Below are 26,410 nucleotides of genomic sequence, written 5' to 3' on the forward strand. Positions count from 1 at the left end.
CCTTTGTGGTGATTCACCTCATAGTTTTCTGATCGTGCAGCACTTTTTATTTTAAATTTCAGTCTGTTCTCTTTGAATCACTTCACATTGAATATCTTGCTGTTGTAGCATTTCTGCAATTTCTGTTGCATTGGGTGGACGGTGGGGAATTGTGCCTGACAGAACAGCCTCTGGTGCTGTTTAAGAGCCATGCCTGACTGCAGCCTTCTTCCATCTTCATTTCCCTTTTACATACTTCCATGTTTGCTGTATTTTGCATACGTACCAACCAATGAGCATTCAGTCAGATGTAATTTATCAATTTCTTGCTCCTCTGCACAAGCTGTGCCCTTTGCCTGAAATATTTTGAGTTTTAAATTTATGATAGACAAAAAAACAAACAACAAAAAAAGCCTGAATCACATTGTTTTTGTGTGTTTCTCTCCCTTCGTTGCAGCTTTTGACCATTGACGATGACTTTTGTGGCCTCGACATGAATGCACCATTGGGGGTGTCTGAGATGGTGCGTGGCAAGCATCTCCTTTCTGATGCCCTTGATAAAATGACCTCCGTCATTGCCTACGTCTACAAGAACCACTCACTGGTCTTTGTGGGGACGAAAAGTGGACGAGTCAAAAAGGTAAGGAGGGGAAATGTATTGGAGAAAGTTTAATTGATGAGGCAGAGATTCGGTTTCTCTCCGTTAGTGTATGGAGTAAGGGCTGGGAATTGGGACTGCTGGCTTGGAGGATGGATAGTCGTAGTAAGGCAGATTGACTTTCAGGCAAATCAGCTGAGTTGGCTGTATCTGCTGCAGGAAGGTGCGTGTGTGTGCACGAGAGAGAGAGGGAGACTGAATGGAAGAAGTGTATGTCCTATATTGTGGGAGAAAATGTGTGTTTTGGGGTAAGGGGATCAGGAAAGCTCCTTAGGGGGTTTTATTTCGACAGCCAAGCCTATCTGATGTCTTTCAACATCCTCCTCATCCATTGCACCATATATCGCAGATGCACTTGTACACACCCTGTATCAGGCATATCCTTGATACTTTTCCTTTACTTTGGACTTGTCTAAAATCCAGAGCCTTGGGGGCAGATTGTAGCACACATCAGCATGTTGCAGAACTTGCCAAGCAGCACAGATCAGCATGTTGCAGAATCGATTAGAAAAAGTTTCTCATCTCTTTTTTGAGGCAAATGAAAGGATTCAGAATAGGCTTTGCATCGTTTGTTTGTTTGTTCATTTATATAACTGTGTAATAGTCTTAAAACACACTTACAGTATACTACATGAGTTACATTTGTTGATGATTAGGCATTTCTGTCGTAGTGAATCTGTTCATTTTGTTGTGGCATATTTAAATGTCTTTGACTATCAGTGTTTTTCCCCTGAAGCACGTCACAGTGTCACAGCAGAGCCCTTGGCTAAATAAGATTTGTCCCCTCAGAGTTCAGCAGTACTGGATAAGCTGGCTTTTGGAGTGTTGTAGCTTCCACTTTAGACTCCCTTCATGCCCCTGTGCCCTCGTGTGTGTGATTTTTGTGTGTGCATGCATGTATGTGTGTGGCAGCCCTCTTTAAAGCTAATGGGATGATGCACTGCTGCTAGGTGGGATAGAACTTGGCAGCCCTTCTGTACTTCTACCATACTCCTCACAGACAGGGACACACACATACTGCAGGGCCATGTCTGAAACTAATTCAGGGTGCGGCTTGGCCTCGAGAACACAACCTAATACAGTGTATAGAATAGGAAAGATGACATGGAGACTGAGGAAAACAGAGGAAGGTTGAGCTAGAGATGGACTATACTGAGAACAAGCAACCACATTTACAGCATTCAGGAATGTTGTTTCTTTTGTTAGTGGCCCTTTTCCTCTGTTGGATATGCTGCAATTTTCTCTGTGGAAACAACAATTTAAGCAGATGTTTCAGATGGAAGATCTCTGATCATATTTAATACCTACTGAACACATATTTTTGGAAGCTGATTTTGAAGTTAAACATTACGAGCTGCTGAGGGTTTTCTGAAAACTATTTAATCTAAACACAACACTTTTATACGTAGTTTTTTCCTGGCTTTACCTAACTCCCTTTGACCTCCATCTTTTATAAAAATATATCAAGTACAAGAGAGTATAGTACGTGTTATTTTTATATCAGAAATATGACTGACAAAAACCAATGTTGTCATGATATGAATACGGGTGATGAAACATCCGTTTGAACAGAGGTAATAGGATGTTTGTTTCCCAGTGTTAGGATTTGGCCCTTAATCATGATGACATTTCAGCTGCTGTTACCAGAATAACTTCATACTGATAGTTCCAGGGACTTAACATTACTTTTATTGAAATCTATCATGTTTTTTCATTTTCGTCAGAGAAAAGAACCATAAATGATCTTTTTTTTTTTTTTATATTAAATGCCAAATTTGTAGATTAACAAATGTAGATGTTATCTAAAAAGATGCAATTCTCTGGAAGCGTGACTCAGTGGTGGACATGAAGTAATGTCTACCAAAGCTATTTTGTTTCTTTAAAAATTTAGAGTTGAGTATACTTGATATACTGCAGCTGTTTGTGTTTATAAGTTTTAAGTGGTTTGATAATAAAACATTGTGAGTTCTGCAATAGAATGAGAGCCTTTTGTTATTTTCATGATGATTTACACAGACTGCTGGCAGCATCCCTTCTGTACGGTTTTTCTTTTGTCCTCATTTGAACTCAGTGGAAATGAAAATCAGATTTGTGCACATATGGCATGTCCAGCCAAAGACCCCTCACCGACACTTCCACAAAGACAATCAATATTATGTGTTAACATAGGCGTGCACACACAGCACCATTACAATCCCATCCTCCCCTCCCATGTACACATTTCCCCTCCCCTGTCATTAACTGTATACCATTAGATGACATCACAGGCAATAAAGGACAACAACAAGACAATAAAAAGTCTGCACCAAAGTCCACCTCCTTCATCTGTGACTTTATAACCCCTCGGCTAATGGATGTTGATTTATATGCACTCCTCCACCTTTCTTGTTCCATCTCTCAATCCTTTCCTTTTTCTGCCTCTTAGATCTTGCACACACTTTTTCATTCTACTTTTTCCATTTTATTTATGATCTTGTGACACACAAACATCCCCCCTAAATAAATACAAGCATCCCAGATAAAGAGAGTGGATGTACTTTAATGGAGTCCTGTTTGAGTGAGCTAAATGTTACTGTTTACAGGCTCACGTTTATGGCATCATGAAGTTGCTCTGGGCAGGGAGCTGAGTGAATTAAATTCAATTTTCTTGTAAAATTGTGTAATGTAATGGGGGTTACGGTAAAATTTCTCACATGCAATATGAGGTCTGTAGAGCCACAAACAGACATGGCTATGCTGTGTCTGTGCTGATGTCATAATGTATTTTCAGACGCTTTCCATTATTTTTAAATGGCACAATGTAGACTTAACTGCAAACCTTACCTTAACTTTAGTCTGCAATCTGTTATTTTACTCCATTTACAGTTATCAGTAGAGTGACCATCCGGAGGACCCAATTTTACACTGATGGTCTACCCATTTGAGATTTATCCCCACAAATATAACAATACACGATCCAACACACTGATTTCACCAGTCACTGAAATCTATCTTATCCCCAGTTGTTATGACTCTAAGACGACCTTTTTAATGCTTTGCTGTCAGTAAAAATGGGCGGTGGTGTTAAGCCAGTGAAATTCTGTACATGCTGACACCTACAGCCATGCTCGGCCTTTACTATCTTGTACCAGGTTTGAAGCTGTCACATTGAATCGAGCATATATGTACATGCCCCATGTTCATCAAGCATCTCATATTGATACATACATCTTACAACTCTGTTTACATCTTCACACATCTTCCTCATGTTTTTTTTCCTCCACCTGCCTTTCTCCACCTCTGTTTGCCCTCTTCTCATGATATCCGTCTTCCATTTCCTTCATCTCGCTACCTCCCTCTGTCTATCCGTCTATGGCTGAGTGGAGTTGCTGTGAGAGCTCTTTGATGGCTACCTCCTGCCTGTGGAAGTGAATGGACCATATGGCTTCTGTCAGCCTGTCTGTTGGTCAGTTTGTGTGCTCATTGGTCTGTGATGAAGATGTGAGGGGATGAAGATGTGATGGAGATAAAAGGCTATGGCTGGGTATGGTTTAAGCCCATTTACTACAGGTCAATACCTAGATGCAGGTCAAGGGGAGAGACTTGACCCTATGTAGGTTTTCTTTTTTCTTTTTTTTTTTTTTTTAGTTTATGGTCATCTAGTCATATAACACCTGGGACTGAGAGATGAATGCTTGATGCTCACACACTGCAAATGATTGCATGCATTGTAACATAAGCACACACGCATACATCAGTGAGCAATTAACCCAGCAACACAGAGGCCTGCCAGTTGTCTGCATGGGGTTGTGACTTGAGAGGTGGACTAGGGGACAAGAGGTAGGTTTGGAGGGAAGAAGTGGAGAGTAAAAAAAAGGAAGAGATGAGATTGAGAACCACCTGCTGAGGTGCTAATGCATCTCTTCTCTGTCTGTCCCAATGGGGGAGCATTGGCACTCAATACTTTGAGCAGCTAACCTTGAACTTGACATCAGCAGTGGCAGAAAAATAAGCAAGATGAGACATGCAAAGCTAGTCAGTAAAGCTTGCTGTGTGTATTATAGATGTTATTTTGTAGAGAGCTCTGTAAAAGAAAACACACCTATGTACAGAGTCTTTGGATTGATGTTTTAATGTAAAACATGGAAAAACATTATTTTCAATGGACCCTTTGTTAGTATTTGGCCAAAGGAAAAGAGTACGGTGTTGTAGCAATTTGTCCACATCTGAACAAGTAGAAAAGAAAGATGTGAATGCACAAATTTGAATAACATGCAGTAAAAATAAACGCAGAAAAATTTGGAGAAGAAAGCAAGAAAATGCAAGAGATGAGAATGATGTGGTAGAAAGGCGAATAAAGTATGCATTGAGCTTTAGCTTCTTGAAGGACGTGGTGTGTGCAGAGACATATAAAGCTCAGTCATTTAAGGCTGTCAATAGAGATGGCACGAGTGAGAAATTGGTTAGTTCTTCTGGATTGTTAATGTTTTTTTGCAGAGAAAGGAAAGGTCAAAATCTCACTTTTGACTCAACCTCTGTCAATTTCTGATTCATTTTCTGTACAGCCTACATTGACATGACTGTCTCATTACCCGTCTCTCCAGCTATAGCAATCTCTCTTACCTTCACTAGATGTCTGCTGCATCCTCTGTGTATTAACTGAGCAGGCATTTTCCTTTCTCATTTATCTAACAGAACAAAGGCTTATGGATAGATAGATGTGTACAGGTGAGCTTTTACTTAAGATAGTTATTTTTTTTTGGATCAGTCCCTTATGTTTTGTGGGCTCATCATGTCCTTGTTTAGGATGTGTGTGCTTGTCTATGTGTGCATGATGGGTTGGTTAGCCCCAGATGCAGATTATTGAAATGGGCTGAGCTGAGCCGTGGTCAGTGGAGCAGAGGATTAACTGCTTAAAGCTAATGATGAAATATGCTGTAGGACGAGCAGGCATCGTGTGCATGTGTGTGGACAGTGGTTTATGATTTAGTCTGCCTCCCACTCTCATTGTGTTATAAACACAATGCTACCCAAGTGAGCTGCACGCACTTGCGCGTGCACAGTGCTATTATCACCCTAGCCAGCAGCCATTATAACCCCACCCAGTTGTCCATTCACTCCTTGCCAGTGGTCTAAAAACCACTGCAGTATTCAGCCAGTATTCCCAGAATGTCAATGTTCCCCGACTGTTAAGTATTCCTCAGCAGTCTTGCTAGTTGCCTTGGCACTTTTGTGTGTGTTGCTGCTCCCACACCAGCAAATGCAGTTTAAGTTGCCATGGTAGCACAGGCTGCTCCACATGCACATAATTTAATGTATGGGGAAAACACACACATGCAAATATGAAAGAGTATATTCTGATACATTCAGCTGCCACGCCACAGACATTGTAGATATTATGTGAACAAACATGAGGATCTGGAGAAAATGGGCTTGTATTCAGTGACAGGTGCTGTCCACCACATAGCTATAAGCTTGATTGAACACACAGTATTAGTGTTGGTGTTTTTGTCTCACTGCATTAACTGCTGTCTGTTACTGCAGCCCTACTTTGCTATTTGTTGTTGAGACAGAAAGACACGTCAAAGAGAATAAGTCTATGGGACACCCCTGGCAGCATCTGCCACGCTCCTTCCCCTTATGCTTCTTTTTTTTCAACTTTTGTTGCAGCATTGCCCCGATGGCCAATTGTTTCTCCATACGTCATCCTCTGCTAAGTGCTTGAAGCACAAGGTTTGCTCAGCCCCCCTGCCAAACTCCCATTCCTTCCCTAGACTGAGAAAGTTGGTTGATTGTCTGTCTGTTTGTATACTGGTCAATTCTGTGCTGAAAATCATAAAGACTAATGAGAAGTGAAGTCCATTAGTGGTCTGGGAAGAAGATCAGAAGGTGGGGATTGCCTTGCGTGCCATGACAAAATATCTCATTCAGTAGCCTTGCATGCCCATTCTTCCTGCTGCTAAATGAACAAGAAGCTACCCTTTGTATTCAGAGGGGATGCCTGAGCTTTATTTGGGTATGGATATTGGGTAGAGTGAAAGATGAAGATTAATAAGAAAAAAAGATTCAGGAAGAAATAGACATCTCGTGAGGTGATAAAACATCCTCAATACTGTTAGTTTACTTGTGCTTATGTATGAGTAATCAAGGTGTTAAGTTGATTTTTTTTTTTTAAATGAAGACAAGCATTTCTCCTCTGATTAAAAGTATCTGATTGTGCTCAGTCTGGCAAAGAGCATCCAGTTAGCCCGACCCAACAGATACACTGTGTCCTCATGTAGTGGATGACATTGCTTGTACTTTCAATGTGCTCGGCTGTCAACCTTCACACACGTGTGTGATCAAATGCAGAAAAAAGCTGTTCAAGTTGCACAGGGCAGTCTGGTGTGTATTTATAGATGTCATTGCTATGCTACATTGTGGCCTTATCTCTTCTTTCCGAACTTTCTTTATAATTTATGAGTTGCCGGGATCTGAGTGGGGTCGAGCGCACCTACAGAAGCAGAAATCCATAAACATAAACAGATGCACACACCAGCCATGGTAACCTGCAGTGAAACTGCAGGTTGACACACAGCTAGTTTGCACAAACACGGACATATGCACCCCACACTAAAGCAAATGAATGACTTTAAGCTCCTGAACTGCTGCAGTGGATGCCATTAAAGCGAACATTTAGTTCTAAGTGGTCCATGATGTGCTCAAGAGTATTGTTTATATTTATCTAATTTAATCGACATTTGCAAAAGCATTTTAACTAGCTTGAAACGTTCTTTGAGTAAACCTCACACTGCTTGTGGACATTTTATTTTTTATTATTACAAATCTTTTCTGTGACAGAAAGCAGGAAGAGAGTGGTTGAAGAGCCACAGACAGTTTATTGGTGAAAAATCTCAGTTTAGAAGGCAAAACTGACGAGCAAGACTGAAAAAAGAAAATCTGGAGAGAATGTCAAGAAAGAGCATAAAGAGTAAACAGAATTTGATGTTCATTTCACACTCATGAATCTGCACCAACTGAGAAGGGTACCAGTATGTGGCAGTATATTGAGCTGTGAGTGATTTAAGTGGCTTTTCACCACAGTATGTGTGTGGATTTAAAAGGCTGAGTCAAAATGGCAAACTTCAGTCTGATCTTTCTGTTTACTGGTTGTTTGAACTTTAGCTGACTCTTGTGTGTTACCAACTTGGGGTTAAAACGAGGTTAGCTTCTCATAAAGATGAGTTGAGGTCTGGAGACATAAAGAAATCAAAGAACTGCCAAAGTAACTTAAGTCTGTGCTTTGATCGCTTGTATAATTTGTGCCTGTCATTTCGTAGACCCTGGGGAATAATTTTATTGTAACTTTGAATTATTTTTGTGTACTAGTATGTGTGCATTTGTCTCTATGAAGATATGGCCAAACACTGACATGAAAGCTGGTGTGCTGTCCTTCCCCATCATTGTGCAGAGTTATGATGAGCCTAAAATTCTGATGATTTTTTTGCTTCTCATTTAGTTGGTAGCAAAGTCATTTTGGTCTGTGCACACTGGAAGTGCCTCTAAATTGGGCACAAACCAGCTAAACATCCAAAGCACACCATAATGAGTCAAGTAGAAATTGTGAGCAGGATTTGCAAAGTTGGTGAAAGCTTAATTTTTGTAGCTCATCTAATTGGATAGCAGTGCAGCTTCCTCATTTGAATATCAGTGAGGAATGCCAGATTACTTGTGTTTCAATGCCAGCCCTTGGGGAAACTACAAATAAAACAATGTTTCTCAAAAAATAAAAGATTGGAAAGGATTTGCATATTTTTAACTCTACGGTGCAGAATATTATTGAAAGATTGAAGAAATCTGGAGGAATTTTTAGTGCATGAAGGGCAAGGGCTCAAGCCTCTCCTCTCCCATCCCTCAGATGGCTCTACATCATGAATCATTCATTAATAGCTGATTATACCACATGGCCAAGGGATTACGGTGAGAAACCTTTGTCATGCACTACAATACAGGGCTATATTTCCAAATGTCACTTCAGGAAGTTGAATGTTAACCTTGTCCTTAGCTAGTGTCGACTCACACAGAACTGTGTGATGGAGCATCAAACTATGGAAATGTACTGTTTTTCCATACGTGTATAATGCTTTTGTTCACTTGCATTTACCATATTGTTCTAACTTTGTTTTTGTGTTGTAATGTCCAGTCTGTCACTTGGCCCCCCTTTCTCTTTTGCTCATGAACAATTGGTTGAAAAGTGAATAAGCTAACTATCTCTGATACACAGCACAAGTTAACATTGGCTGAACAGAATTACCTCTGTTCCTGCCTTTTCTCATAGAAATGCAAGAATCATTTGGCATTAAATACACATTTAAAGAATTCTGGTTTCCAAAACTGGTGCAAGTTGCATCAAAAGGCTGCAGTAGCTGCACTCCTGCCAGATTACCCTGTTTCACATGTTTGGCATTTGGTATGGATATGTGTACAAAATGGGTGCATAGTGTTGCTTAATTTGTATTCCTGCATTAGGAAATCAATGCAATGTCTAGCAACTAATAACACATTGTGTTTCTGCATGGCTCAGTGGATGGATGGATTGATAGCAGTAATCCTGCCAGGGCCTGAGTGTGATTTCCCAACAGCTCTCTGCTTACAAAAGAAATCATATTGTTCAAGACAATAAAATCATTCAAACCAAACAAAGAGAAGAGGCAGGAAAAATGAATTGACTTCTACCTATTATTTTTAGTGTTTTTGGACTAGTATTGTGTATATTATAAATTCTCTGAAAATCATTGACAAATGACTAGGTTAAAAACATCCATTTGGACTCGGTGATAGTATATGTTCAGCAGTCATAAATTCTCCTGTAAAACCAAAAACTAAAAATCCTCTTGTTCTAACTTGTAATAAACCAACATCCCTTTCTCTCTAAGTGATTTATGTTTGAGTCTCTGCAGCTATAGAGGACACACCACTGGAGGTGATCCCTGTGCCTCTACTCTTCTTTCTACTTCCTTCCTTACTTGCCTGCAACCAATCACTGCACTCTGCTGGTCTCTTGGGATCACCAGTGCCCCCACATACCTTTTCCTATTCCTCTACCTATGCTTCCTCTCTTGTCTCTATCTCTTTCTGTCTTTCTCTCTCTGTAGGGAATAGTTTGTCTCACAACTGGGTCATTCTCTTTCCTCCCTGCAGTAAATGCCAGCATCCAGTCAGGCAGGCATGGCTAGGCTAGGCTGCACTTCATAGCTTAGCTGAACTGTAAGGCAGACTTCAGAGACTGTAGATACAAGAACATACTGTTGAATAGGCTGCTTTTTGAATTGGGCATGGTCGAGCTCCATTGAGACTGCAGGTGGACTGAGATGGAAAAAGTTGGTGTGAGACTTGTATGCAAGGAGACATTTTCTTAATCATTGGTTTGTGTGCATACTGGTATATTCTGTATTTTCAAGCTTCTTATAGCCACTGAATGCTTTTAATCCATTGCAAAGATCAGCTTCCTCTCACAACACCTATTAATTTGGTTTACCTTATTTGCAAATTCATAATACACAAACTAACTTTTATGTACACATACACACATCCTTTAATGTAGATACGGTGATATACTGTGATTGCAATTTAGATTTCCTTGCGTAGCCTTGTTAATAAATGCCAATCTAGACATCTGTAAAGGGGTCCCCAGGTCAGTCAGTCTGACAAGGATTTAAAGTTCATCTTAGGTACCAAAGCTGCTTCACTCAATGTGAAGAGTAACAGGGAAACTAAGAGGGATTGAGGGTAAATAAATGAGATTAAGGGACAGAAATGAGAAAGAAAGAAACTAGAGCAGAAACACATAAACAGACAAATTAAAGAGTAATCTCACCTGTTGTCAGTTTTCCCATTTTAACTTCCCTTCTGTCCACTTTCCCCCCATCTACAGAACAGAATTTAATAAGTGGATTTTTATCTTGGCCACATCAGCCCTCCCAAAGGCTTATGTGCATCCCACTCCCCAACCCTGCTGCACACACAGAATGGTAATTGGCAGTCTTTGCAGTTAGAAGCACTACTATTTTTTAAGAGATATGACTGGCTTGGTTTAAAAACTTGGTGTATATTTAATGAGGAATTTAATTTTTTCACAAAAATTTTTTTATTTGACTTAAAATGTGATAGTTTGGCAAGCCAACATACATAATTCATACGTAGCAAAATATCTTAGTTTCATTTTAAAGGTCAGAGACTCAAATCTGATTAATGAAAGTAGCCGTAACACTTTGCAGAACTCATTTAGACAGCAATTATGGCTCTGAGCTGCATTATTTTAGTCTGTGCAAGCTTTGCACTGCTGGACTTTGGGCAGGTTAACCCATTCCTCTTGACAGATTCCATCAAGCTCTGTCAAGATTAGATGCGAAGCATCTGTAAACTGCCATTTGAGATTTGGTCACAGATGGTGATGACTGAATCTTGGGGAAGCCAGTATTCAGTATGAATATTTTTTTAAATTAAAATATTGTTTAATATAACTTGTTGCAGAAACCTTTTTAACCACAATGTATAGATTGTGTAATTGCCTACTGGCTTAAGATAAACAAGGTAATAGTGTTGAATTCCTGTTGTATCATGAAACATTGTGATTTGTAACTTTCTTTGTCAACAAGTTTATTCGCAAGTGTTTTGTAGTTTTATCATTTGATTTGTATGCTGAGTGCTTGTTTCATGAAGGCATAACTGTCTAACAAGAACAGAAATGTTGAAAGCTATAGTTTAGTCTCACATAAGAGCATACAATGGGCTACATTAGTCTCACAATGATGGGCAACATTTTATATTACATGATGCTGTGTTTGGGTTTGTTGCAGTTAAGAAGCAAGACTAATACAAAAGACCCATAAATAATCCAAGAGAGATTGTACAATGCATTTTTCTGTGAACAAATGTGTGAAAAGCATTGGGAATACCATTTGGTCCTTCCCTGTCTGTCACAATATTGTCTGCCAGCATGGCATCAGCCAGCACAACCCCAGTTCAGTCACTGCTTCCTGCTGTTGTCAGGTTTAGATTAACCATCACATGATGGATGCAAGCCAATTACATGGGTTTGTGTGTTTTACTCTTTCATTCCGTTGATGGTACCTGACTAAATCCTCTAAAAATGAAGCATATGAATATTCTTGTCCTTTACTCCATGTCCTTGATTCCTGACACTTGAGCACCCTGGGAAATTTGACTTCCAAGGACGTTGTGATGTATACACCCCATTCCCCTTTTCTCTCCCTGTTTTCATTGTTGACCAAAACCCAATGCAGCATTTCATCTACTACACTCCTCCCTGGAGATGGAGACTGAGTCTTTGCTCCCCATACATAATCAACCACCCCCCCTTTCATTAAAGTTAAGCCCCTCGTGCAGAGCAGAGGGAAAAAACCTGAGTCACTAAATGTGCTGAATATCAATTAGAGAAAGTGTTTGGGTTGAAGAGGAGGAGGCAGAGAGGATGAAGACAGGAGAAAAGCAAACAGACAAGAAAAGAGTAATCAACACTAGAGATAATATCTACTTAATATGTTATCAAATGGAGAAAACAAAAAATTCATATGTGGGGTCAGCTTCCTTAAATTTTATTTCCTTGTCCCACTCATTATTTTATCTTTATTCTTAAATGAATTTGTATCTGTTTGGCTAGCAAAACCATAAGAGATCCAAGTGAGCACATGGCGGTTCCATCTGGTTTGGCATTCCAGTTCTCTCTTTGTTAGGCCATTATTGCCATTTAGTCTCAGTTCCAGGCTCCTACAACTGGCAAACTGACCAAACCACTGTCCTCCTCTCCTGCCGCCACCATTCTTACTTGGCCCCCATTTAGTACTTGCAGCTCAACCATCAGCGCAAAGTCCAGTCAAATAAACTTAGCAGCCACATTAAAAGGGTTTTCACTCCTAGAAAAGTAAAAAAAGAAAAATAGCAACTAGTCTGTGTGTGTGTTTTTGTGTGTGGACATATGGCTGTGTGTGTGATAGATCTTGGCAACAACTGGTGTTACGGACAGACTTTAAGGCATGCTAAAACCCTGTTTTCCTTCCTCACTACAACATAGATGGAATATCCTTTTCAAATTGAGACTGAAGGAAAATACATCTGTCATTGCCGTCCATCGTTAGTTTGAACTGTTTATTTTTTCATTTTTTAAGGTGATGCATGTTTGTCTTTATTTATGCTCACAAGTACCACATGTTGTGATACAATGCCCTACAGTTGAAGCTTTAATTCCCAGCCATCTTAGCACAGTGCAGATGTAACTGTGTGCATTAGAATGTGTTGGCAGACACCCCGTTTCACACGGCGTGGGCTACAGACTTGGCCCATGAAGACACACCAAGGGAGACACGTTTCCGAAATAGAAACATCAGCCACGCTCGCACATATCCAGACAGATGCAAAAACTGGACAACTGGGAGGTATTGATGGATTCCAGAGTACAGAGAAAGGGTTACTCTTCTTGTTTTACCACAGAGCTTTGCTCAGGTGATTGGTTGCTCTTTTTGAATTCCAGTCGTCAAATGGTCACCTGGTAAGCTCCAACAGCGCAATGCTTTACTTAGCTTTCCAGTACTGTTGTTTACCCTTTGGAATTTCCAATTCTGTGCTTCAACTTTCTCCAAGACTATCAGGTTGGTCTGTGGTTGCTGGATAAGTAAAAAAAAAAAAATGATTTGGCTTAAGGACACCTTGAAAGCTGAAGAATAAACCTCTGCTGCCAGTTTAGGAATAATGTCATTTGGTGTATGTACCTGCTTAATAGGAAAAAATAATCATATTTAGGCAAAGGAAAATAAATGAAAGGCTAATTCTCATCTCCAGTGTGGATGTTTTCAACCTTCACACTGCATAAAAATTAATGTTTTTTCCTTATAAAACTGCATTCATTTTTACAAACAGAAAACCAATCATTCCTACTTGTTTCAAAAGAACAAATCTTTCTTGTTTATTGTAGTAATAAAGAATGGAAAAAATATGTTCATAATGTCTTTTTCATTGTCTTTTGCATATATTTCTTGAAAAAAAACACAAACAAAAATTTATTTACAGTTTTTCTTTGGATCTATTTACTGGTGAAGATCAGGGGTGCATTCTATCTTGAAATTCAAAGTGAGCAACACAACTTTATGGTCCTGCTCTGTCCCCTTTGCATCTTTTACTTGGTCCACATACCTGTTAGTCTCACAAGAGGAACAGAGCGATGATCTCTTTGTTGAACAATATCTCAAACAGTTCCCCTTCATTGTCTTCTAAATGTGGCCCTGTAAGTTCACGAACAGTGAACTGTATTTCGGCGCATGAATGTGCCGGCAGCTGATGAGCGCTTGCAAAAATCAGGTGCATAAATGCGCCGGCAGTGTGTTGAAGGTTAAAACCTCTTTGTATCAAGTAAAAATGCTAAAGAACACCAGGATTAATTTGTAATCTTATCTACAAGTTTTGCACAGCTAATATAAAATCCTGATGATTTAGTTGCTTCTAAAAACACATTTATCATCTTCATACCAAGTGTAGATTCTGAAAGTTGTGCTTAATGATTGTTACTCATGAGAAAGTTTGTTTAAAAGAGTTATTCTGCTTATAAGGCATGTTAGTCGAAATACCACAGCAATAGTGTGGGAAAAGTTAGTCTGTGTTAGTCAGTGTTGAACCTTCATATATGTCTCTGGCCTTTGCGCTTCTCTCGGTGGAAACTCCAAACCAGTTTTATATCGTGTTTTGACTCAGAAATTGTTTACATTACTGTATCTGCTCCTATTTATGCAAATCATGAGTTAGAGTGCTCCTACATGAACACTTTGTGTTCATCTGTGTGCACTCGCCACACTCAAACACTTTTCTTCCACATGTTAAATGGCCAGTAATTCTTTGTATCAGGGGATTGTGTGTAATTGATTTATGGATGAAGAGTAAACTAACTCATCAGCGGAAAGATTAAGCATTTTGTCTTCTGGCTGAAATGTGCCAGTATGTGTTATTGTGTATTATTATGAGTTAAAGTATACCACCAGTTGTTTGTTATAATGGATATCTTTTTTCTTTTAAGGACAAGAAGAGTCTGTTTTAAAGCCATATTAGGAGATTACAGCCGTCAGACACACATTGAAATCATCTGATAGTGTATAGGTTCTTCTCTCACCAAATAAAATGCAGACTTGTGTGGGCATCATGAAGATCTCTTTTTGTTTGGAGAATAATAATCCTTTACATCATGAAAGCATTAAGTTAGCCCGCATGGACTTGATTTGTTTTTTCCCAACTTTTAGAAATGATCGGTCAGATGGAGATCTGGGAAATTTGCCAACCAAGTCAACATCTTGAACTCTTATTTTCATTAAACTTCTCTGTTTAAGTGTGTCTGTAGGTAAAGTCTGTCAAAGGTTCCCTTGCAAAACTCTGCTCAGATCATCATGTAGCACCTTCTCATTCTTTATTCTCATATCTGGGTTCCATCTTATCTACAAGTAAAGGATGTACAGGGAGTTAAAGTGTGTTGTTTGTGAGGGTGCATTCACATCAGGATAGTCTGCGAGACATGGTCTGATTGGGGACTTGGCTCATGTTGTAGGGGTTTGTGTCCATGCGGATCAAGATCGAGTTCAGGCTGCAGTTTGGTCAAATGCACCAAACCTTTACAATAATATATCTTCATTCCCACCAAAGGTGGCACTGTACCAGTATTTTGCAAAAGAAAGAACAAGACCCACGTGAAGAAGAAAACTGTTTCCTCCTCTTGCAAGTTAAACATGGCTCATGAAACTATCACTGTTTTGGCATTTTTATTTTGTCTTATGCATGTATACTACAAAAATGCACTGTGGAGGACTGTTAACACGATTACTATGTATTTATCTACAATGCAATGCTTCGCCAAATGCAGGAATTGACCTGTATTTGTTCCATTTGAAGCGGGCTGAGACCTGTGTTTGTAGCCAGACCAGGTCAGCAGAAAATGTAAAGAAAGATTGGACAAAACTCTTTCCATCCTTCAGAAAACATCTGATGTTCTTGTGTGAAAATGACTTAAGCCTTGAGCATTCTGGACCCTGTTTGCTTCAGCGATTGTCAATTCTTGGACAGGTTCTACTGCAAATAGCCATCACAGTTAAAGGGGCAATAAGTAAAAATTCATCATTTCTGGATTGAAGGTATTAAAAGATTGCTATGTAAAGAATTAGAAATGTAATTTCATCCAGATTATAGCATGATGTTACTCACCATCTTTGTGTTGATCTCCAGCCCCATGTTTGCCAGGCAGTCTGGCTGTGTGTTCATGTATGTTCATGTGATTCAGCGGCTGCTCTCTCAGCTCGCTGCCCTTGGTTGTCCCTTCCTATAGAAGGCTACAGCAACCAAACTATGGCACCATGTGTTTTTGAAGTAAAATAGTGGAGAACAGAACAAAACAAAGAAAAAATAAAACAAGACCAGCCAGGATCCAACATCACATCTGAAGAAACAACGGCTGGTGGTGAGGAAGTTTTTGAATAATAAAACAGACAGAGCTGCGTTAACATTGGCTTTGTGTCAGAGTGCATCGTATGTCACGATAGACAATCTTCGGATATACGTGCGTAGCTTTGTTTGTATTGTACCTTTCACTTTTGTGCCCCTTTTTAGAACTAAAGAAATGCAATAAATATCTACATCTGCTGTATTTCTAAAGTGGAGAGCACTGGCAGGTCAAAGGGGGTACAGTTTGACTTGGAGTTAGCTCTTCTTCTACTGAAGTAACAACATAGATGTTAATCTGATATGTTTTGAGAAGTGGTGATGTTGCTTTGCTCAGTGTGTATGCACTTTACACATTTGTTTGCCGATGAAGAGAGTGTGGATAAGAAGTACAGGGAGGTGTAGCTCATGACACTTTGTTTTGGTCTACAAGCAGAGCTCAACAGCAAACCTTGTGGTGAAATGATTCCACTCTTTGCTTCTTTAAACCCTTCTTGCAATTTCCCAGATCCTTACAACTTCTGAAAAACTGACTGTTCACTTAATATATACAGTCTGTTTTCCTATCAGTGGTTTTATGTTTGCTTATCAGTTTATATGTATCACACAAAAAATATATACTCTGTATTTGTTGTCCAACTTGGGCTACACATACACTGCAGGTCTTATTGCTCAATTCCAACATTTTTCTCGACTCAGATTTTATTTTTTTGGCCTGATTGCTCACATTATGATTTATTACAACTGCCATCAGGGTCCACTGTGAACAATCTGCAGCCCTGAAGTGACCCATGTCCACAGAAAACAAGTCACATGCAAAACACTGTTCACAGAGGTAAATATGCATGCTGCACATCTCAGCATGTGTGTATCAGTTTTTGAAATGGTTGTGCAATCAGAGCTGACAATCTGCACATTTATCTGGTTTAGTACCACATATGAGGATGTATTTGGTCGGAATTGGAAAAAAAAAAAAAAAAGAGATTTATATTGTTTAGATTATCATAAAAGGATCAGATATGAGTCAACATAACGTCAGATTTCTGCCACCTGCAGAGTGAATGTAGCCTCAGTATTATAAAAAAAAAAAATGTATTGATATTAAGCTGTGACGTGTTTACAGCCTGTAAACTTCAGACTGCAATCAACATTTTTTCCTCATCTCAACTGCATACTTTCCACTGTTCCTGTATGAGTGTGTGTTTTCATCAGAAATGTGATCCATCTCTGAACACCAACTCATCCATTGTGGTCAGACAGAACAGCACAAGAACCTGTCTACATTAGAACTGATATAGAGTATCCATTTCACTACTCTGATGTTTTCCCTGGGCCCCCTGTTAATAAATGGCTACTTTCTAAAACTGGAGGCATGTCTCCCCTCGTGTTTCCTGCACACTGATAGCATATCTAGACCACTGCTTTTCTGAGGTTCTGTTGCTAGGCAACTGTTTATCTACTATTATGGGATTTGGTACTGCTCAGTGGGGAGGAGAATATGGACAATTTAAGCTTTTGTTTTGTACAGTAGATACACATTCAAGAATATGTATATTTACATTTTAGGTGCAAGTATTTAAACATTGGCAGGTCAGTCACAGCATGTGTGTGTGTGTGTGTGTGTATATATATATATATATATATGTATGTATATATATATATATATATATATATATGTATATGTATGTATGTGTTTATATGTATATATATATATTTTTTTTTTACTTTAAAATTGTGAAACAAAAAAATCCTGATATTCGATTCAATTTTCCTACCCCTAATATATATGTATATGTGTGTGTGTGTGTGTGTGTGTGTGTGAGTGTGTATACAAGTGCAGACTGTATTTCTTATGGCATTCAGCGTTCTCTCACAGTTGCTTTTAACCTTCTTGGATCCTCCATTTAAACTATCACTCTTCAAGTCAGTCTTACACACTCTGCAGCACCATATGCACACAGATGCCATAAACACACACACACACACACACACACACACACACACACACACACACACACACACACACACACACACACACACACACACACACACACACACACACACACACCAGAAGTTTTACCATCGAGGTGGGTACACTAAATGTCAACGCCAGCAGTGTGGGCTCAGCACTGGACTGGAAAAGGAGATGATTGATGCCAGTCAGTGGTAAATTTGCATGCCAATAGGATTGTGAATAGGCACTGATGGGGTGATTTCCTCCTCTCTTCTTGCTGTGGGGTAAAAACGGCAAGATTTTCCTTATGATTGGGATGTTTTGATATTTTAACCAAGATCAGTTAAATGACTTCTAGTACTGAATCCACATTTGCTATTTACAGGGATAACTAGGATTATTTACCACAGGCATGTTTGATACCGCTCCATACAGCTGCCAGCTGAATATAGAGCTGGCAAACCGCAGTTTTAAGGTAAGAGTGTAAAGTAGTTGAAGTGAAAGCTTTTAGCTATAAATCAAATGGTGTCGTGTGAAAATGACTTACTGGATATGACCTGCCTATGGGTGCTCTTAAACAAGCTTGTGCTTGTTTGCGAATATGGTGAATCAAACATAGTAAGGGAAGTGCTTTTACAGAAAATGAGCACTCATAAAGACTATGGAAAAGCTTTGTGTGAGTGGATGTGTTTTTATGTGCATAAGTGTGTATATGCATGTTGGAAGGGCTTCTGTCCAGTTGATAAATGATCCCAGAAGCTGAGAAGAAAATGTCTATAAAACACCCCAGCTACCCCTTTTCAACTATACACCATCCTTTCATCTTCCTTGCTTTTTTCTAACTAAAAGCTCTTTTGCCCTCTTTCCTTCTCCTTTCCTAGTTATGTCTGTATTCCTCCATGCAATCAAATCTTTTCTCACAGATCTTCCGACTGTCTAGACTGTTTTAGGCCAAATGTCTGTTGGCAAAGAAATGAGAGACTTGAGTTTCTCTCTGTTTGAAACAATTAACAAGAAAAAAGCCTGAAGGGAAGTTTCAATAGACACTTAGACATAAATTAATCCCTCGTCAAGGTTTTTTCTGCATGGGGCTAGTCTGTTGTAGTGTAAAAATGAATAGAAATATTGACACACATAAGGGAGCAAACAAAAGGGAGAGTGGAGGTATTTAGCAAATACTTTGCTTTATTCGTGGTGTGGTAAGCAAGAATGCTAAAAATGTTTTTATGATGGGAAAGAATGTGTGTTTGGGTTGGAAAGAAGCTATTTATTTCACAGTGCAATAAAAGAATAGTTGTGGGTTTATTTGGGGTAAGGAGAAAACAAAGATTAATCCCAAAGCATGTATGCATCCATCCATCCATCCATACATACATAAATCAGCCTACTAAGAAACCTGATAAAACATCAGATTGTCCTTTTCCATTTATTCCAGGTCAATTAGAGGGAGTTTGTCAGCTGTGGAGTAACGTTTCATTCTTTTGTACAAGAGCATGTGGAATTTACCACACAAATTTACTACTTCATGATAGTTTCTGATGCTGCCAGACATCCAGAGCTGCTTTGCAAAACAGAGAAAAAATAATATCACTGAAAATTCAGTAGGAAGTTTTGAAACCGCAGTCGAATTGAAGATAGCTTAGTCTTTCAGTGTGGTGTAACAGTAAGGATCTTGACAACTCTTTACATAAATTGATACAGTAGGAGTTAGTTCATCCACTCAACAATCCGATGATGTATGATTTTGTTCTGTAGCACCTGCTAGCCTAACCACAGTAGCTGTGTTTCTTTTACTCTCAGATCACAGTCAGTGACCCACACAGACACTATGCTAACAACTCTCAGCTCCCGGCCTTTGTATCATGGTGCCTTGGCCTCATTTTTGCCAGCTACCCCACACTGTGCCAACTAACAACCTCCCTGTGTACACACAGACTAACTTGTATGAAGCAGGCAACTACTCCCCTCCCCAAAAACCAGCTGAGATGAAAAGACTGCAGATCACACAACTGTTAAACTTTGATCAGTCTGGCAACAAGTGTAAATAGGATCATTACTAGGGATTTAGCAGGCGCCTGCCATTTGTGATTACACATAACCAAACATCCACACATGCTTTTTTTTGGTGACTAACATTTTTAAAAGCTCTATTTTTCATGTGGACACACAGACACAGTTCATTTTTCTGTTTCCAGAGACGAGCTGCAGCATGAATTCAGCATACCAATGGGGCCTTTAATTGGGGTGTAATGTAAAAAGTGTAATTTGCCTGTAGTGGATAGAGAGATCTGACAGCGAAAGTAGGAGGAGGGTCACTAAAAGAGGATTACTTTGAGGAAAAAGGGGGTTGGAAGACTAAATCTGTTGGATGAACATAAGAAGATGAGAGTATAATGGCAGGGACGGAAGGAAGAGAAAGTGACAAATATATGACCAAATTTGCATAAATATAGACACTGCATAATCATTCACTCTTTTAATACTTTATCTTGACTAAATCTAGATAAAATTCACCCATCATAAGGCCAAATGGTTTGTATCTATTTTAGAATGAGGGAGATCTTCATCCTGAGGGAAAGCATCCCGAGAATGAGAGGATTTGGCTGAAGTGTCTTATTTTGTTGAATTTCTTCAGGTTTGCTGAAGTCTAAGGAGGGATGATGGTGACTCCCTTCACAGTAGTCTAAAAGATCACCTTATCATCTGAAAAACAAGTAAAGACCTTTGACAAACTTGTCACTTTTTCCAGGCATGACATGTCATCAGTGTCAGCTACACACAAATGAATGCAAACAAGACATCTGTTTAGTAAATGTGTGTATTATCTGCAGCTGTAACATTATGGGGTATGGTCCTCACACAATGTATATTTTAATACATGTGTGAGTATGTGCATATGTGGGAAATGTAGTAATCTGCTAGTTGAGGCAGAAAACATTTGCTGCAAAGATCTAGAAAGATGATGGTATTTATAGGCCCTCAACATCACAAAACTAAAACTAAGATGCTGATTACTTTTCTTTGTACACAGTACGTGAGTTGCTGGGAGGTTGGTAAAGTATGACTGCCGGATACCTTTGGTGTGAATGAATACTTAACACAAAGCACTGTTAGATTCATTAAGCTGTATTTTGACAAACATTTCACAACTGAATGATGACAAAACCAAAATTCTAGTGGGTCCGAGGACTCTGAGGCACCATGTCTGAAACATCTTCTCTTGTAAAACTCAATGAACAGGAAAAAAACTTAGTGTGGTTAAGGATGCTGATCTCAACTTTCAGAAACATTTTTTCTTTGACATGCTCATTGAATACGCACCACGTGTAATGCTGTGCTATGTTGTTGATGTCACAAAAGTTCATAAAACTTTTGTGACTTAAACAAACTTGACCTGACTTGACTTTTCACCCTGTGTATCCAAATGTTCATACCTTCGTATAACTATCACACGCCAACATAACAGCAGTATGATGGTATAGTGGTTAGCACTGCCATCTCACAGCAAGGAGGTCATCTCTTCCAGCCTCGGCTCGGCTCAGCTGAGGCTTGAATAGTAGCCTTTCTAGGTAGAGTTTGCATGTTTTCTCCATGTATGCGTTTGTTCTCTCCAGGTACACTGGCTTCCTCCTACTCACAACACATGCATCGAAGTTCATTGCTATGGTTAACTGATCACTTATAACATTTCAGGATTAAGGCATCTGCCAGACTATAGAATAAAACAGAACAGAGAGAAGTGAAGATGTTTTACATGCTATTCATGGGTCAAACTCACATCTTTTAGTGCTAGAACAGGCTCATCTATCAGTTTCAGTCACCCTCCAAAACCTGGGCCTTCATAAGATGGTCATCTGTAAAGTGTAGTAAAATATTTTGCATAGCATTACTGGCTGTAAAAAAATCTGATAAATCTACTGATTTCAGGTTGCTGCCTCTTTAAGGAAGCTGGAAATTGTCAACTTGTCCTTAGAACTGAAAGCATCACAGTTCTGGAAACACAACACCAAAAGTCAAATGCTAAAATGTGTATATCTACTTTTTAATGTATTTTAAGATATGTATATATATATACATATATACATATATATATACACATATATGTACATATATGTATATATATGTATATATGTATATATATATATATATATATATGTGTATATATATGTGTATATGTGTATATATATGTGTATATATATGTATATATATGTGTATATATATGTATATATATGTGTATATATATATATATATATATATATATATATATATATATATATATAATATATATATATATATATATATATATATATATATATATATATATATATATATATATATATATATATATATAACCTTTTGAACCTCCCTGACCTCTGACCTCGTGGTTGTTTTCGTTACCATGATGTGTCCGCTGAGCATTGCAAAGAGTGCGAAGTGAAGGGAAGATGTTTAATGTTTTCATATTTCCCCCTTTCTTATTCCTTTCTTTACTCAATCTTTGCCTCCCAGTTTTTTTTGAAAAATTTAATTAGCCTCTCATTTGGCATTTTGCTTTTCGATAGCTGGCTTCTCCCTCACCTTTTAATTATTTATGCCGTTCTCCATGCCTCCTCACAGCTGTGAAAGCTAGAGCGCATACACATACAGATTCCTGCAAGCGGCTCTGTAAATACATGCCACGTGCTGGCAGAGATATTTTTAGGGCTTTGTTTTGGGAGGGGAAGCTGGCAGCTCCGGCAAAGACGGGGAGACTATTATTGAAGATAAAGGAAAGAGGGCTTCCAGTTCTCTTTTCCACTGTTGCTTTTAGCATAGATGTGACATAATTTTCAAGACCTGTTCTCCAACGCTTGTAATTCCCAAACCCTTTTCCTTCTATTTGAAGTTTTACTGTGCATATATTTACCTTACTTTTATTTTCCTCTATGGTGCCCATCAAAAAAATCAGCTTCTTTTTGTTTCTCAACTTTTTCATGTTCCCTCATTTCTCATTTGTTATTTCTACTCAGTCCAATTAATTACCCAACTGTCTGCATTTTTATTTGTTTTCCTCATCAACCCATTCATTTCTAAACTTTGTCCACCTTGCTTGTGGGAAACTTTACATCCCTCTCATCCAGTCCAGCCACACATCATTATGTCTCTATTATAACAGTGTTTCTGGCTTGGTAAGATGATGATATGCACTTTGCCCTACAACTCTTATGTCACATTTAATTGCAAATTATAAAGTAATGTGCAAAAGAGTATTTAAGTGTCAATTCAGCAGCCTTTACTTGTATATCAGCTAGGGCAGTGACATTTTGCTTTTGTCCTGATTTGATTCGATTCTGATTTTTTGCAGATTCTCAAAATTCTTCAATATTGCTGATTTTTGTAGATTAAAAAGCAAAAAAAAAAAAAAGTATAAAACTTTATTTTGCTAGTCATTTCTGTTGATTTCAGTTAGGAAAAAACAATACAGTAGCCAGATCATCATTCTGCTGCTATAATGCCCAAGAGGAAAGAAAAAGATAAATAAAAACAATGAAATGACAAAAAAATTATAATGGATTATTTTTATTTATTTGAAGAAAAAAAAAAAAAAATTTTAACAAAAAAATTTTGTATTGTGAAGTAAAAAAAATCCTGATTTTTCGATTTGATTTTCCCACCCCTAGTATCCGCCTTCTTAAAAAAGTAATTTGCTGTTTTATGATGCGTCAACTCAGAATTTCGTGCTTTAGGCTGCCATCCTAGTGTCACTTCAGTGTTACTTTAAGAATCCTTATAAATAAATGGCCTCCTATATTTTAGTTCCTTGCTGTTTTAGAAGCTAATAACTCAGCAACAGGTCCTCAGATGAGTCAGTGAGATAAAGGGCAACAGGAATAGAGAGTAAACTGGACTAAATAAAGAATCAGGGTGAATTGTTGAGAACTTAATAAGAGTCAGAAAAGCTAGGTAAGGCAGGGTGGGGGGGTGATGAGAGGAGCGAATAAAGGGTGCATGATTGAGTGACTTAGATAGGAATCTTCAGAGGACTCCTGATGTGAGTCATCCAGCCAGTGAGTGATGGGTCACCATGGACACGGCCACTGACCCTGCACTGATGCCCGGTCTATTGATCTCATTAAAGCAAAACCTCAGTTTCTTTTACTCTTTCTCTGTGGTGCTTTCCTGTCTAACTGCATTAATCTCGGTGAGATCAACAGCTTTGAATCTCCCTTTGCCCGTTTCTTTTGTATTTGCCGTCTGTCTCTAAGCATCAGTTTTGGTCTACCTCCCTGGCGCTCTGCCTTTCAGTTTTTAGCTTTTGTCTCGTCCTTCTAATGGCTGGCTGTTTGTAGTTTATGGTTCAAGTGCCACAAACGGCAAGCATGCAAATCATGGTTAAATACGCTTAGGGTAAATAATGTGAATAATATCAATCGTAATTTTGCACAAGATGTCATCAGAAAATCTGTTTTAAACCTTTCCAGTCTGTTTTTTTGTGTCCAATATTTTTTTCTTTCTTTTCTATGTCCAACTCTATGTAAGTTTGCAGAATTTGTCTCTTGCTAATCTTTCTTCCAGCACAGAGCATCTTCAGATTAAGTAAAGGTTATCAAGAAATGAATGAGTTTAGATGTATTTATGTGTGCACCATAGAGTAGTACTGTCCGATTACTCACCAATGAGATAATTTGCAATTAGCCCCCTTTGTGCAAATACAAAAGGTTATCAACCAAGTGCAAATGCATGCATGCACACTTTCTAATGTACGGTTAAAGCTATTTAAGCAGTTTCTGTGGAAATTTTCCTCAGTGGTGAGGCCTTACCATTCTATGCTGAGACTTGATTAGAGGTTGATTTAATGCTCTCCAAACAATAAGCTGCTGTTTATTTCCAATTAGTGTGATTGATGCAGACAATTACAAACATACAACCCTTCTTGTGTTGTTTTTTTTTTTCCCTTCACTTTCCCACCTCATATCTTTTTCTCTCTTTAAACAGTTTTGTTGGATGACACTTGCATGGTAACAACAGACTTTGGCAGAAGTGTTGCCATGGGAGAGGATTTTAACGGTGGTTGTAGCTGTCCAATGTGACTCATTAATTGGATGTTTACTGCTTTGAAGATTAAGGTTGGCTTGGCTGTATGAAACCTAGTGAGAGTCATTGTGAGTTTTATTTTCTACAATCACATATGGTAGTTTAAAGGTATTTAAGTCTTGTTGGACTACAGGTAGGTTCCAGTATATTCTTTTATTACAAGACACAAAGTTCTTTGTGACCTGTGTACCTCATTGCTTGCTTTATGGCTAATATTTGTAGCTGCTATATTCAAATGATAAAGTACAATTAATCTGATCTAAGAGTATAACACTGATTCTCCACAAACATGCAATCAAGATGCTGAAGGGCTCCATTAGATGTTTGCATATACAGTAGCTGCATGGGATTGTTTGCATCCAAAGATTTATAGCGTTTAATTAATCTCATCTCTATTAACTCTATCAAATAGTGTTTGGTTTTGAACCCTGGAGCCTCTAGCTATCAGTCCGGCTCACATTCACATTGACACATCCCATCATTTAAAATCAGAAGCACTCAAAGCTCTATGTACAAGTAATTTTATGCATTTTTGATCTGCAACTTCAAGAAGCTCCTTTCCTCTCCATGCTGGCTTTCAATGAATTCAGATGATTTCCCGTGTCATTAAATGCTGAATTTGACTTGCAAATGGCCTCCTCGTGATATCTATGAAGACGAGATGAATGCAGTGCGCACACACACATTCATATATCCAGACATACAGAAGTAGACAGACAGCACTTGAATCATGTTTAATTAAGCGATTTGTCTGTGTGAGAGTGTGATGGACCCTGCTCAGTGGAATCGCAACATGCATTTGTGCATTTTTGTCAGTAAACTTTTCCTTTCACGGCTCTGTATCCTGTGGCCCTTTAGGGGGCAGCACATATTAGTTGTGTCTTTTGTCCTCTGCCAGCATGACCAAGGTAAACATCCTCTTGGATTATCTCTTTCATTCTTGATCTCACTTTTTTCCTCCTTTCACGACCCATTTCTTCACCCTCTCACCCGCCTTTTCATCTTCTTTCACACTCACTCCATCTTGATTCTGTCTCTTTCTTCCGTCTCAGAGATGAAAGCCTCCCCATGGCTCCTTTCACTCCTCCTGAAGCAGCCCAAATGAGGTAGCTTATCTGATGACTCCCCCTCCCTCTTTAGACAGAGAGATGTGATATATATATATATATACACACACACACACACACACACACACACACACACATGCATGCACATTTACACAGCTGTATACCAGTCTCATTCTGCATGTGCACATATGCAGCATATAACATATGCAAAGAAGGATAATCAGGAAACAC

At 38.7% G+C, this 26,410-nt stretch overlaps 1 protein-coding gene across 1 annotated transcript in view; it reads left to right on the forward strand.

Moving 5' to 3' along the window:
* Positions 1-26,410, forward strand: part of plxna4 (plexin A4) — a gene marked incomplete at both ends in the record, with an annotated part of 214,851 nt that overhangs the window by 18,556 nt on the left and 169,885 nt on the right. Inside the window, 1 exon segment of the mRNA XM_079263371.1 lies at positions 437-619. Coding sequence (XP_079119497.1) covers positions 437-619 — 183 coding nt within the window.

The sequence above is a fragment of the Telmatherina bonti genome (assembly GCF_933228915.1).
Source record: "Telmatherina bonti genome assembly, chromosome: 23".
Classification (NCBI taxonomy): Eukaryota; Metazoa; Chordata; class Actinopteri; order Atheriniformes; family Telmatherinidae; genus Telmatherina; species Telmatherina bonti.